At 41.5% G+C, this 15954-nt stretch overlaps 1 protein-coding gene across 2 annotated transcripts in view; it reads left to right on the forward strand.

Annotated features, from left to right (window-relative positions):
• Window positions 1–4539: 4539 nt before the first annotated feature.
• Window positions 4540–15954, forward strand: part of FBXL17 (F-box and leucine rich repeat protein 17) — a 433532-nt gene continuing 422117 nt past the window's right edge. For both annotated transcript variants that reach the window (XM_006207989.4, XM_072958311.1), the window contains exon 1: window positions 4540–5804. In XM_006207989.4, coding sequence (XP_006208051.2) covers window positions 4800–5804 — 1005 coding nt within the window. In that variant the 5' untranslated portion in view covers window positions 4540–4799. The remainder of the gene's footprint in view (window positions 5805–15954) is intronic.

The raw sequence follows: 15954 nt of genomic DNA on the forward strand, positions 1-15954 counted from the left end.
AAAAATGAAACTGATGAGCCATTTTATGTGCTGGTAATTCAAGAGTAAACAAAGTAAGGCTTAATTCTGATTGAGGTGATAGTGAACTGTGATAACTGCTGTGAAGAAAATGAACAGGGTGGTGTGACAGGGTAACCAGGGAAGAGCTTTTGTGACAGGAGGTGGTACCTGGGCTGAGACCTGGAAGATGAGCATGAATCAGTCATGGGAAGAGCTGAGGAAGGAACAGTAAGGTAAAAATGGAACTTTTATCTTGGGCCTGAAACAAACTATTCAAGAGGACAGATGACCTCCTGAAGGGAATTCTCTGAAAGCTAGCTAAGTTGTTTCTCTGCTTTTGGCTTTTAGTATCACAGCAAAAACAATTTGATAAGGGATTAAATTTATTGAACGCCTGGGGTGTTACATGATTTCCAGACACATAAAACAATGTCTTCTGCCCCTAGAGTGTCCTTCTTGGCCATTCATTGCACCTTTATAATCGGTGGGATCAATGGCACATCAACTGCTCTACTTTTATCACTGGTGCCATGGGATGTTTTAGCCATTTATAACAACCATCATTACCCAACTGCAAGCATGAAAGCCGTTTATACTTGGGTGTGTTTTTATAGGCAAATGTGAATTTTAAAGTGAGTACATACATTTCACCTCAGAAAGAAGAAAGAAAAGGCTTTTCTTTTAAACCATTTTCAATATTTTAAATTTACATATTGGCTTTCAGGGTGAATCTGACCATGTAATAACACATATCTACCCCAGGTTTGAATTTTATTCAAACATGTATATATTTTATATTATACAATCCATTATTATACCACAATGTTATCTGTTGAAATAAGTTATATGAATATACAAGTTGCTGTTTTGGGGTTCTTCATTTCTTCCCTGTCCAGCATCCCCTCCTCTACCTAATTCATAAGCAAGTTACTAAATCCTGAAAATTCCATGTAAGAGATGTTTCTCAATCCCACTTCTACTTCATTGTCCTCACCACGATGGCCTTAATTCATGCTTTTAAGGCCCATCCATTGATCCTCTCAACAGTCTTAACTGATCTTCCTGCTAAGAGCCTCTTCCTCCTCTAGTCCATCTTCTATAAGGTTGCCAGATTATCTTCCTAAAAACTGAACAGAGTCCATGTCATCATGGAATTTACACTCTAGTAGAAGAGACTGAAAGTGAAAAAAAGTGACAAAATAAACGTGATAATGAGATATAAAGAAAATAAAAGCAAGGTAAGAGGAAAAGTAAAGGGGTGTGTAATTTAATTTTATTTCTTTAACTGAGATATAATAGACAAACAGCAATATAAAATTTAAGGTGAACAGCATAAGGAGGGAGTGATTTTTGATAGGATAGTGACATTTGATTATGATTGTTAATGCTTTCCAGCCAAAAACCAACAGGAACACACCCATAGTCAAACCATGTTGGGTTTATTAACTTGTTACAAACAGGCACATAGTACAATGTGATGAAATGTGGAGAGTCTCAGTAAGAAGGTGTAAAAGACTTATAGGATTTTGGCTTGTGGTTGGTGATTTTGAGGAAAGTTCAAGGCTTTGGTCTGGATTGGATGTTGTCAGGAAGGAGCTGTTTTTCTATGGTTGGATATTTTAATAATTGTTATCTAGAAGGTAGGAACAGTGGAGCAAGGCTTAGGTTGTAATTGGTTAAAAAAGAGTAATCACTTATATTAGGCAGAATGTTCATTTTTGTGGTTTGGAGAGTGCTGTGTTCAGACATTATGAAGGCATCTTATTTTTGTCTCATTTATTATGGTCACAGAGTGGCCACATCTGATGTTGAAGTTTTGTGATATTGTTTTTTGTTCAACAGAACACACAAACCTAGTTAAGAATGCCAGTAACACCAAGGCCTAGTGAATAGTACAGGCCAGCTCCTGGTTGTTCAGGCTGCTTTCTTTTTTCTAACAAACTGCTATAATTGTCTCTAAACTGCAATTCATAACTCTTACTCATAATTCTGTTTCCTGAATATTTAGAATACTTATCAGTATTATTATTTAGGGTAATGAGTTCTTAAACTCCTTATATCTCTGGTGACAATATTAGTAATGTACTTAATCCTTACTAAAACATATGAAAGCCTCTGCTACATGCTGTGGTAGAGAGAAAAGCAGCCACCTGCTTGTGGCTGAATGGCTCTGGAACTGGAAATAAGAACGGGTGCTGTGAATTTCAGAATCCACTTCAAAAGTCTCAGAGTCACTTGCTTCATCTCTGAAAACAAGAAGCTGTAGTTAGATTTTGTGTGTAGTTCTAATAGGTCTGCATGGTGCCAGGCTGTCTATGTAGTAATCACATGGGGAGCTTGGTAAAATCAGGTAGAGACTCTAGGGCTCCAACTCCACAGTATAAATCAGCCTAAGTGTTTGTGATTCATTCATGTTGTTTCCCTCCCTTCCTCCCCTCCTTTTAATTGCTTAGTAGTATTCTATCCAATGAGTATACCAGTTTGTTCTACTGATGGACATCTAGGTTTCTTGTTCATTTTGCTGGTCATGAATAAAGCTGCTATTAGTATTTTTGTACAAGTCTTTTTGTGGATATTTGCTTTTCTTTTTCTCGGATAAATACCTGTAAGTGGAATTGCTGGGTCATGTGTGTTTAATTTATATGAAACTAATTGGTCCACAATTTTGACAGAGAGAAAGTAATAAAAAGGCTTAGAATACCCTCTCCTTTTGCTCAAAGTGTAGGCTGGAAGAGATGCAAAGGATTTCCCTTCCTCACCAGTGAAGCTCTGGGGCCCTGGAAGATGCTTCTAAAATCAGAGGGATGAAGGCTGTGTGGATAATATCTGTAGGGAAATGTAGTTTAGGCAGTGCATTGAAAAAAAATATATATATAAACTCTTTCATGAATCTTTGCCTCTAGGTTTCTTGGAATCCCATCTTACTGTGACTAAACTCAGAATGGGAGATGTCTGAATGTTTGCAGACCTAAAATAAAAGTCATTCCTGACAAAGAGGCCTCTATTAGCAAAATTTTGATGGTATGTCGGTGAAGGCTGGGTGTGGCTGGCCACTGTGGTGGGAAAGTCACATAAGCTATAACAGTGGTCCCTAAGCGGGCAGGCCTTGAATCTTGCAATATTGCTTCCTCAGTCAGGTCTCTCAGTTATCTTCAGTAGCTTTAAAAAAAAAAACAATCGGCCACCTTCCACCTTTCAGCAAGTAACCAGGCTCCACTTACAGGCTCCACCGTTTGAAAAGAACTCTTTCAGTTTCTTGTCAGAAATGTCCACCTATCTGGATTTATCCTTGATCTAGCCTTTCCTCCTTCCTTCCTGACACAGTGAAGGCGGTATCCCTCCCAACGTCACCACCATTCCATCTTCTCAGGGGTCTTGTTGTGTGATCTTCTCGCATTTTCGCTCCTCCTTTTATACCCGCTCATTCTCTTCAGCTTCTTCAATTCCTCCCTTGCAGAACCGTTCGCTGTTTCTCCCTTGTGAAAACTAACCTTTCAACACCAGGTAACACTCTAGATACTGCCTTATCTCTATGGTCTCATTACAGTCAAACCTTCCAAAGGGTTGTCTGCAAAGCATACTTCCTCTTTTCTTTCTCACCTGGGTCTTCAGGGTCCCCCTAGAACAGTTCATCATATAGCAGGCACTGCACATTTTTAAAGTACTGTATATGATGGATGGACAGATGGGGACTCCGAGGGTGCAAGCAATAAAGTCTAGCGCCCTGAGATATTGGGTGACTCACTAGGTTGAGAAGCTGTTTAACCTTCTGGCGTGTAAAGATAATTTGATATACACTTTCATTTTGAAATAAAGTTATGGAAAGTCAGTAGTCGGCCTCAAGCAACAAGTATGAAAACAAGTGGCGAAACGGAGCGGCGCGGCACTACTCATTAACCCCTCACGGGAGAGCACGGGTCCGCACCAGCCCAGGGCCGCGCATCTGCCACTCCACCCCGGGGGCCGCCGAGGACCCGGGTCGGCCTTCCGGCGGAACCAGGCTTACCCTTCCCTGGTGGCTCCGGTCTCTGAGTCGGGAGGTGGGGATGAGGGAAAGAGTCGAGCGGCTCCCGGCCAATGGCAGTTCTTGAACTTACACCTACAGACGTCAGCGCGGCTGTGCAAACGGATGTCACACAGCTGGCTCGGAAGCGTCTCCTCCCGCCCTACAAGAGGGGCATGGGCTCCACGAAACCTTGGGCGACCGGAGGGAGGGGCGCGCGCCGTGCCCCGCGAGCCCCGCACCCTCGCCGGCCCGCCTCCCAGCAATCCCTGCCTAGCGGCCGTCCCGGGTGAGCAGCCGGACGCCCGCGCCCCCACCCCGAGCGCGCCTCCGCCGCGGCTCCGCCCCCTCCTCGAGCGGGCCGCGCGCTCCTGCGGCTCTGAGCTGTGTCGCGGGCACGCGCGCCACCGGCGGAGCCGCAGTTAAAATGGTCCCAGCCGGACCCCGCGTTACCCCTGCCGCTGCACTGACTGACTGAGTCGGCGGGCCAGGCTCGAACTGGTCGCCTAGCCGGCAGGCTCGCTCCCTCCGTCGCGTCCCCAAAGCTCGCGCCCATCGTTCTCCCGGCTTCCCGGGGCAAAGCATGTAGCCCCCATCGGGCGCTGGGCCGGCCCGCAGCTGACGCCCACCCCCCACCGTCGCGTGTGTGCCCGTGTGTGCGTGTGTGTGCGCAGGGCGGGCGACCCCGCCGCGGGCCCGAGGCCGAGCCAGTGAGAGGCCTGCCCCGCTGCCGGGAGCCCGGCTCTCCGGGCCTCCCTACTTCCCTGTCCCGGTCCCCCTCCTCGGGGCCTTCTATATGGGCCACCTTCTCTCGAAGGAGCCGCGTAACCGCCCGAGCCAGAAGAGGCCTCGCTGTTGCAGCTGGTGCCGCCGCCGCCGCCCTCTCCTCAAGCTGCCTCGCCGGACCCCGGCCAAGGCGCCCCCTCAGCCGGCGGCGCCCCGGAGCCGGGACTGCTTCTTCCGCGGGCCCTGCATGCTCTGCTTCATCGTGCACAGTCCCGGCGCGCCCGCCCCCGCCGGCCTAGAGGAGGAGCCGCCGCTCTCGCTGTCGCCGCGGGACGGGGCCTACGCCGCGGCCGCCTCCTCGCAGCACCTGGCGCGGCGCTACGCGGCCCTGGCTGCCGAGGACTGCGCTGCCGCTGCCCGCCGCTTCCTGCTATCCTCGGCCGCTGCCGCCGCTGCCGCCGCCGCTTCGGCCTCGTCGCCGGCCTCCTGCTGCAAAGAGCTGGGGCTGGCCGCGGCCGCCGCCTGGGAACAGCAGGGCCGGAGCCTCTTCTTGGCCAGCGTGGGGCCCGTGCGCTTCCTGGGGCCGCCCGCCGCCTTGCAGCTCTTCCGGGGGCCGCCGCCGCCGCCGCCGGCCGAACCCCCCACGCCCCCCGAGATGGTGTGCAAGCGGAAGGGGGCCGGGGTCCCCGCCTGCACCCCCTGTAAGCAGCCCCGCTGTGGCGGGGGGGCCTGCGGCGGCGGCAGCGGCGGCGGCGGAGGAGGAGGCCCTGCGGGGGGAGGCGCCTCGCCGCCGCGGCCCCCCGACGCCGGCTGCTGCCAGGGCCCGGAGCAGCCACCTCAGCCTCTCTGCCCCTCGCGCTCCTCTCCCACTTCGGAAGGTGCCCCAACAGAGGCCGGCGGGGACGCTGTCCGAGCGGGGGGCACCGCCCCCTCGCCCGCCCAGCAGCAGCAGCAGCAGCGCGAATGCGGCGACTCGGACTGTCAAGAACCCCCCGAAAACCCCTGCGACTGTCACAGGGAGCCACCCCACGAAACCCCAGACATCAACCAGCTGCCGCCATCCATCCTGCTCAAGGTGGGTCTGGGCGAGTGGCGCAGGGATGCGCGCTTTCCCCCAACCCTGGCCTCCGCCTAGGTTTTCTCTCTCCTCCCTCTAAGCGCGGAGGAGGGGGTTCCCTGACAGCCCAAGACGTCCGAAGGGGAGACTGGGAAGCCAATGGGAAGGATGCTCATGGCTTGTGTTTTGAAGTAGAAAAACTTGGAGTCTACCGAGTGTCATTTAATAGCTCGGGTCTGTTGCACACAATTCAGGGTTCATCTATTATTAGATTCCCAGCCCAGTGGTTTGGAAACTACTCATAGGTTTTGTGTGAAGTATTTTTTTGTAAGTTGAGCAGTTTACACTTACTAACAGTTTACGCTTACTTTGTATGGTAGTGTTTGAAAGTCTTCGAACAGTACTTTCAGGTTTGATAGCTGTTAGTTGATGTCAATAACAGTTAACTTTTATTGAACGTTTACCATGATCAGGCACTGTGCCAGAGCTTTATATACATAATATCTCATTTAATCCTTCAGTTAATGCTGTGAGAGAAATATTGTTCACCTCCTTAGTTTATACATGAAGAAACTGGTATTTCAGTGCCAGGTGCCTTCAGCTGTTAAGTCAGGCAGAAGTGGTCTTTGCTTTTACGGAGCTTACAAGCTAGTGGTGCTTGAAGAGGTTGAATGACTTGCCCAAGGTCACAGACAGACAGTAATGGGCAGATCTGGGGAATTTAGGCCTGCCTGACTCGAAAACTCTTTTATTATGCTATGTTTTATTGCCTTTCTACATTTTAACCCTTACATAACAGCATACAGATTACCAGAAGGTAAAGACAAAAGTATTTTTTTGTTGAGGGGATGGATGGAGAAGAGGTAGGTGTCCTGTGGGAGCTTTGTGTCACTTTCAACTACTAAGTAAAATTTGCAATTTTGTCAGTGCTAGTGATAAACTTAATTATGTGACAGTTTGTAGTAAATTATTATTAAAAAGTTATTTTTTCCCTTCTCTCCCACCCTCACCCCTGCAACTCTCTGGAGCTTAGTAAATATAAACCTCCTTTTTCAGTGTGGACGATATTTAAAACTAACCAAAAGAATTTGGCTACTTTATTGTTACTGAAGTAACTGTCATCAATTATAATTGTTATTGTCAACGATATATTTTGATTAGACTTTTTACATGTTTATAACCCTGTATGTTTGGATCTTTATTATGATACAATATTCTTGTAAATAATATAGTAAAGGAGTGGGGAAACTTAACTTTTCCTTGTATCAAAATGAGGTGTGTTTTTGGAGAAGTAATTGCCACCTCTATATGTTCAGGGTGTGCATTTTAGGGCAAAGGGAACTTTCTTCAATCCTTTAAATTAGTAGATGATGTGAACAAACTAAATATCAGCAAATATTTGGTATAGAGGTTTGATTGCTATCTTGTTATCTGGCAAGTAAGACTGTTTAAAAATAAAACAAAAACCAGGTACTTACTACTTTCTGCCTAAATCATTATTTCATGAGGTGGAGAACATTTTAATATAAAAACATACAAAAAGTAGTAAGGATATGATTTCATAATAAATACAATTCCTATAGAATAAGTTTATTTTGTCTGCTACATTGTTCTTTTCCACATTTTTACTAGGAACTGTTGAAAACTTGGTTTAAGGAACATTTGGAAATCACTCATTGGACTTCCCTTGTTGTGTTGGATTATTTAGACATGTAGATTTCCATTACTTGTATCAGAAACTTGGATAAAGATACTCTGTGTGGGTTTCATAGTTCTAGTGGTTTTCGGCACAGAGTGAGTTGGACTGTCTGGAATGAATTGAGATAGAAGGTTTTCAGTGTTTACCGAAGCCATTATCCCCATTAGAAAGTATGCCTTGATAATGGGTCGATAGTAATAATTGTATTGCTGCATCCTTTGTTCCAGAAGTTACTATAGTTGCAGAAAAAGGGGATGTGAAGGGAAGAGAGTTTGGAGGAAAGTGAGGAAATGTGTTTTAAAGGGTGTTTTTAGGGAAGTTGACTCAAACTACCATACTTGCTTATTTTTTTCTAGGTATGGCAAAAGCAGAACAAAAACTAAAATCTTTCTGTAGTGATTCAGAGGCAGATTTTTGGCTCAATATCAAAGACCTTTTTAAATTTTATGTTTATGTAAGTTATAAGTATTACTTGCTTTAGAACATTCAAATACTGTAGGTAGAGCAAAAGTCTGCCTTGATTCACCCCTACCCTACCATCTAGTTTCATTTACAGAGGTAATTATACCACTGTTACCAGTTTAGATTGTTCTTCTAGACCTGTACTGTGGGATACAGTAGCCTCTAGCCACATGTGGCTATTTAAAGTAGTTAAAATTAAATTAAATTTAAAATTCATTTCTCAGTCACAATAGCTGCATTTCAGAGATCAGTAGTCATGTATGGCTGGTAGCTACTGTACTGGACAGTGCAGATCAGAATATTTTTATCATTGTAGAAAGCCTGTGTAAAACTTCATAACATCTTTCATAAATAGCATCAAAATGTACAAGTTCTGCATTTTTTTTCATTAATAGTATGATTTGGAGTTCTTTCCTTATTGGTGAGTATATCGTTTCCTTCATTTTTTTAAAACTATTGTATAGCATCACATAGTGTTATATCATACTGTATTTATTTCTCTATTAATGGATTTTTCCAATTTATGCTAATAGATGTTTTCTTTGCACGTGTGGTCATTTTTTTTTTCTTAGAGTGGATTGCAAGAAGTGGAATTTCAAGATTGAAGAATGTGAATATCTGAAAAGTTAGAAAGTCCTTTCTAATTGTAGGAGCTGTGTAAAAATGAAATGAATTCTTTCTTGAAATAGTGAGCTTCATTGGAAATCATAATTATGTAACTTCAGAACAGGAAGAGACCTTTGAGGTCATCTGGTCACTCCCTACTTCTTAGGCATGAAGGAACAGGCCTGGAGAAGTGAAATGATTACCCCAAGACATTTTACATAGTGAATGGCAGATCCTGGGCTGGAACTCCACTCAGTGTTTTCAGGTCTAGAGATCTTTTCAGTATATGGTGTAAGAGGGCTTGAATAATCTCTCAGAGATTTTATGAAAGAGATTCCTGAATTGGGAGGTAGGGGGAAACTTATACCAGCCAACTTCTAACCATTATGAGTCAGAGGTTAATTTTATAATTGGGTCTGCAGGGTTGAATTGTGTCTTTAAATATAAGAAATTTGAGAAGCAGGGAATGGCTCTTCAGAGGTCAGCTTTGGGAATAGCATTTTCTTGAGTACTTAAGCCAGTTACATTTGATCTTTGGTTAATGGATTTTTTGGGATCAAATAAGCTACCTTCAGTCTTTGCCACCTGTTGCCTTTATAACTTTAAGCAATCTTACTTACTGATATCACAATTAGATTTTTATATACTGAAAGTACAATAACAGTTTTATCAAGTGATAGCAATGGAATATTTTTCTTTAAGTAGTTGCTATTCAAGTAACTGGGTATTTTGAGATCTACGTTTAAATTTTAGAGGCTTTGTGTGCTGTATGTTTAGATGTTTTGCTCTCTGTCAGCAGACTTTTCCTTTCCAAAGGAAACCAGGTCAGAGACTCAGAATCCATCACCACCATTAAAAAACTGCTTCACCATGTGTGCATCTCTGATACTGTGTCAATAGGTATTAAATCTGTTCTTTTACAGCTCTGTTACCCACAGGTTGCTTTAGTGATCAAGGAATTTTTATAAGCAAAATATGCTTGGAAGGAAGGCTTATGTGCCTGATCTGTTTTTTTCAAATATGAAAACAAGGATAAAAGCAATGGAAATAGGACTCAAGAAAAAAAGTAATGTGACTTTTAAAAGCTTTGAATGTAGTTTACTAGTGGGTGAGAGGAACTAAGTTACATGTAGCATTTCATAAATGCTTTGACTTAAGGCTCCAGTGCCATATAAATTCTAGAAGTTATGTCTCTGGAGTTTAGGGATGATTTTAGCCAGTGCTGAAATGGAGTGTCCTTAGGAAGTCAGGTTCAAGATTTTTCTTTGTTGAAGAATGCCTAGTAATCTTGGTTAACTTAATAAGATCAGGCTACCAAAAGGTAAGACTTGTGTTCTTCTCATTTGAGAAGTCTATAAATTTTGGTGCCTTGTAATAAGTAGCTGTCAGGGGAGTAACCTTTACCGACTTGGGATACCAGGTTATATAAATTATAGGGAATGTAAGGGAAGATATGTGAAGGCAAATATGGAAGCATTTAATACTAAAATAATAGTTTCTTAGAAAGTTGCTTACCTTTGATTCAATATCCTATTTTATACTTAGCAAGAATCTTGAAGCAACAAACATATTATCCAGCACAGGGAAATACAGCCATTATTTTGTAATGACTTTAAATGGGGTAGGAGAAGCTAGCAGCAGTGATGGGAGATTGGTTACATGTGCAGCCCCTCACTCTGCCCTCTGAGAGGGTCTTTGAGCTGCAATACCCAATAACAGTGAGTATACTTAGTGTCCAGATCTTAGCTTCTACATACCATTTGCCTCTAAAAAGAGTCTGTTCCTTGAAGAAATGACTGATTCCAGGGCTGGAACAGGAAAGCATAGGATGAGCCTAGAATATTTTGTGCCAGAATGCAAGGAAGTGCTCAGAGAATAATGGAGATATGTCAGAAGGACCCATCATTTCATAGTGTTTCCTCCCAAAATACTTCAAAAAAAAAAACAAACAACTCTTGGGTTTTATTGAATTCTGTGACTGGCTGTGGAATAAAACTTGTTTTTGTGTGAATGTCTGACTTTGCTAGAGACTAACATGCTATGTCGTAATAGTTGGAATTTGATTAGTTTGCTATGTTTTACATTTTAATAATTGTGAGAAATTATTTTAAGTTGTAGATGAGGAAGTAGTTTTAGAATTTGTGACTTCTCTTTGGCTGTATGGTTGGAAAAGTACCAGAAGTTAATGTTTTGTGTCTCTGTTTTTCTAAATGGTGCTTTATTCAACAGACTATTTAGTACATTTTACTTTCAAGCTTTTGGCAGACAATGCTAAGTAGAATATTTAAGAAAGAGGCAAAATATGATGTACATGAGAAAAAAATTGAAAAGGCCAGAGGAGTTGAACTGACACACAGGAGGTAGTCAATGTGAAATAGCTACATAGATTTACTTCTTTTCATGTATTTCTATAACTTGCATACAACCTGCTTGCTCATAAACCTTAACTCCTTTTTGTAGTAATGTCTGGTAACAAATAAGATCTCTTCGTCAAGAAATGAAATAGCCAAATGTAGGTTGTGGTATATTTGATTTTTAAGTACTGTAATATTCTGTGGGATGTATATGGTCAAGTATTAAGCAACAGTGCATTCTCTGGAAGTTTCTTTAGTCTGAAGTATCTTCTGATACCTCATACCAATGCCCCGGTCAAAAGTAGAATCTTTCAAGGCTTAGTAATTCTTGGATATTGACCTGGTAGTGATTAGTTCACATTATATCAGTAATATGACTTGTACATTTTCTGCTAATTAATAGCTTAGTTCTGTTATCCATAGCTGCCACAAAAAATCAAGAATATTAAGTTTGTTTTTCAACCCAGGTCCCTACTAGAAGTCACTGCTGTTTCCCAACATTTGTTATCCTTACATTCTTTTTAGTAACAGAACCCAGTATATTCTAGCTAGACACATTACCACATAACTAGAGACTATTTCTCAGCCTCTCTTATGGGTAGGGGGTGGCTATGTGACTAAATGTTAGGTAATAGGATGTGAGTGGAAGCAATATATACAACTTCCAAGTTACACTATAAAATGCAGCTACTTGTCCTTTGCTTCCTCTTCCCTTTTCCAGGGCTAGACCACCTGGATTAAAAGAGTAAGTCATCTTAAACCCTATAAATTAAGGTAGTGATGAAAGAGCATCAAGCTGTGAGATGATAGATCCCTGGATCTTCTGCAGCCTTAGAATACCTACTTGGCTTAGACTTCTGTCATGTTCAAGCTGTTGCTAATAGTCCTGTGTTAAAGTAAGCAATTTCCTGGCTTGATGCAAGTGCCATCTCAATTTTTTTTCAGTGTCATTTTTTCTCTTTTTTTAATTAACAAAAATGTTGTTCCAGGTCAATCCTTTATAGGCCTGTGTTCCCTTTCTTCAAAGCAATCTTTGAAATGCTCTTTCTCTTGAATCTCAAATTATCCAAAAATAATTCGGAAATGCCTTTGACTATATAATCTTAAAGCCAGTTAACAACTCTCATGTCTTAGTGTCTCTCACAGAAGCCAAGGGACATGTGCACAGATGTTTGTTAAATGAGTTAAGAAAACAGCATGGAGCAGAGTAGTTACTTTTTGAGGAGTTAGGGTATAGGTAAGATAGCATTTTAATGACAGAACCAAGAGCAGGAATATTTAAACATATGTTGGTTATCTATTTCTGTTTAACAAATTATGTAGTTTAAAACCACAAACACTTATTATTTCATATTTTCTGTGGATTAGGAATCTCTCTGTTGCTTAACTGGGTCTCTCTGATCAAAGGTCTCTTAGGAGGTTTTAATCAAGCTTGAGCTGCTTGACTGGGGCTTGAGCACTTTTGCCCAAGCTTACTCCCTTGGTTGTTGGCAGGCCTCAGGTCCTCATTGGCTGTTGGCCCAGATGCTTAAATTCCTTGCCATGCCATGCGGACTTCTCCATAGGGCTGATCACAACGTGGTAGCTCACTCCCTATGAGCAACAGAACCAAGAACACCCCTAATGAAAGCCACAGTTTTTTTTAACCTAATCTCAGAAATAACATCCTATTTCTTCTGCCATATTGTGTTCATTAGCAGTAAGTCAGTAAATCCAGGTTACACTCAAGAAGAAAGGATTACACAGATGTAAATCCAGGAGATGGGGTCACCGAGGGCAATTTTGCAGGTTGCCTACCACAAACCATATGCAAGGTATATTAAATATGCATTGATATTTCAGCTTAGTATTTTGCTTTTTTACTTTTATCCGTCTTTGCTGGTACTGGTTTTATCTTCCCTTTACCCACTTATTAAATTTCCTTTCCTCTGAATAAATAAGACTCATTTAGATCCACTTAAATATAATCAATTATCTGCTGATTATAACAATCACTTCACTTTCACAAAAGAGAAGAGTAAGGTTCAAAGAATGTGCTATCCAAAGTCAGACATATTTTAAACAAGGTGTTTCTTGGTTCCAGTGACCATGTTCCATATATCTTCTACTTGTTAAGGGACAAATTAGCCCTTTAAAACCATGTAGTCCCTTAACTATAAACAAATGATGTAGTCTCCCTGAATCTTCATTTTCTCATCTGTGAAATGAGGAAGACAGGCATAAAAATATTCACAAGAGAGGGACTTCCAACTTTGGCTATGAAGAGTTTGGTGAATCCTTTCCAAACCAAAAACAAAACAAAAAAAAAACATATAAATTACCAGGAAAAATTACCCCAAACTAATTTGGGCTTTGGAAATTGACCAAAGGCAGACAACGAATTGAGACACATTTATTCACAGGAAAACTACTAGAACCTCAGGTAAGAAGAGTGGAAGTCTACACCACTCCTTCACGAGGCCCCTACTGTGCCCCCTACTCCAGTACCTTTGGCAAAAATCAAGAGTTTGGAAAATCAGCAGTCTTAGGGTAACTTAGTTTGGGGCAATGAGTAACAACTTGTATTTGTCCACTAAAAGTGATGAGCTTGGTAGGAAAAAAAATTGGGAAAATCCACATATTTGCAGGTCTCAAGATTGTGGTGCCATTTGGGATGAGTGTGGAACCAGCCAACAATTTAATAGGCAGACCTTGGAAATGAGAGAACTGTAAAGGGATAATAAGCTCTTCACATATCCTTGGCTTACTGTGAAACTATGTACATGGACGGGGAAGACTTGAGAGTATCCAGCAGAAGGCAAAAGCCAAAGCAGACTTGAGAATTGGCTAAGCCTTGAATGTGCTGTCTCCATCACATGCTCAGGTTAAAGAGCCAGGCCTAAGATGTTTGAGCATATCTTTGCCCAAATAACTAGCTGAAAACTAAGCAATTTAGATACAAGTTGACCTCTCTAGGAAGCGAGGCTAAAGAAATGTGGATAAGAATTAAAACTTGAGCAGAGACATCCAAACTGCAGGGAACTCAGATCCTACTGTTTAAGGCCAAGGGGATTAAGGTTTAAAAAAAAAAATTTGTCTTTACACTAACGATAAATCAACAGAAAAAGAAAGTAAAGAAACAATCCCCTTTAAAATAGCACCCAAAGTAATAAAATATCTGGGAATAAATCTAACCAAGGAGGTGAAAGAATTATACACAGAAAACTATAAACCATTGATGAAGGAAATTAAAGAAGACTTTAAAAAATGGAAATATATTCCATGCTCTTGGATTGGAAGAATCAGTATTGTTAAAATGATCACACTGCCCAAGGCAATCTACAGATTTATTGCAATCCCTATCCAATTACCCAGGACATATTTCACAGAACTAGAACAAATCATAATAAAATTTATATGGAACCATCAAAGACCTAGAATTGCCAAAGCATTACTGAAGAGAAAGAAAGAGGCTGGAGGAATAACTCTCCCAGACTTCAGACAATACTATAGAGCTACAGTCATCAAGACAGCATGGTATTGGTACCAAAACAGACATATAGACCAATGGCACAGATTAGAGAGCCCAGAAATGAACCCACAAACTTTTGGTCAACTCATCTTTGACAAAGGAGGCAAGAATATACAATGGAATAAAGACAGTCTCTTCAGCAAATGGTGTTGGGAAAACTGGACAGCAGCATGTAGAACAATGAAGCTAGAACACACCCTTACACCATATACAAAAATCAACTCAAAATGGATTAAAGACTTAAACATAAGACAAGATACAATAAACCTCCTAGAGGAAAACATAGGCAAAACATTATCTGACATAAATATTTGAATAATAATAATAATATTTGAAAATATTTCAAAAATTTTCTCCTAGAAGAAATAAAAGCAAGAATAAACAAATGGGACCTAATGAAACTTACAAGCTTCTGCAGAGCAAAGGAAACCAGAAATAAAACAAGAAGAAAACCTACGGAATGGGAGAAAATTTTTGCAAGTGAAACAGACAAAGGCTTGATCTCCAGAATATATAAGCAGCTCATACGACTCAATAAGAAAAAAATAAACAACCCAATCCAAAAATGAGCAGAAGACCTAAACAAGCAATTCTCCAAGGAAGACATACAAATGATCAAAAAGCACATGAAAGAATGCTCAATATCACTAATTATCAGAGAAATGCAAATCAAAACTACAATGAGGTATTGCCTCACACCAGTCAGAATGGCCGTCATTCAAAAATCCACAAATGACAAATGCTGGAGAGGCTGTGGAGAAAGGGAAACCCTCCTACACTGCTGGTGGGAATGCAGTTTGGTGCAGCCACTGTGGAAAACGGTGTGGAGATTCCTCAAAAGACTAGGAATAGACTTACCATATGACCCAGGAATCCCACTCCTGGGCTTGTATCCAGAAGGAAATCTACTTCAGGATGACACCTGCACTCCAATGTTCATAGCAGCACTATTTACAATAGCCAAAACATGGAAACAGCCTAAATGTCCATCAACAGGTGACTGGATAAAGAAGAAGTGGTATATTTATACAATGGAATACTACTCAGCCATAAAAACCGACAACATAATGCCATTTGCAGCAACATGGATGCTCCTAGAGAATGTCATTCTAAGTGAAGTAAGCCAGAAAGAGAAAGAAAAATACCATATGAGATCGCTCATATGTGGAATCTAAAAAACAAAAACAAAAACAAACAAACAAACAAAAACAAAGCATAAATACAGTACAGAAATAGACTTATGGACAGAGAATACAGACTTGTGGTTACCAGGGGGGTAGAGGGTGGGAAGGGATAGTCTGGGATTTCAAAATTGTAGAATAGATAAACAAGATTACACTGTATAGCACAGGGAAATATACACAAAATGTTATGATAAATCACAGAGAAAAAAATGTGACAATGAGTGTGTATATGTCCATGAATGACTGAAAAATTGTGCTGAACACTGGAATTTGACACAACATTGTAAAATGATTATAAATCAATAAAAAATGTTAAAAAAATTTGAAAAGTATGTCAGCTTCCAGAGTTGCT

Source organism: Vicugna pacos, chromosome 3 (genome assembly GCF_048564905.1).
Source record: "Vicugna pacos chromosome 3, VicPac4, whole genome shotgun sequence".
NCBI lineage: Eukaryota > Metazoa > Chordata > Mammalia > Artiodactyla > Camelidae > Vicugna > Vicugna pacos.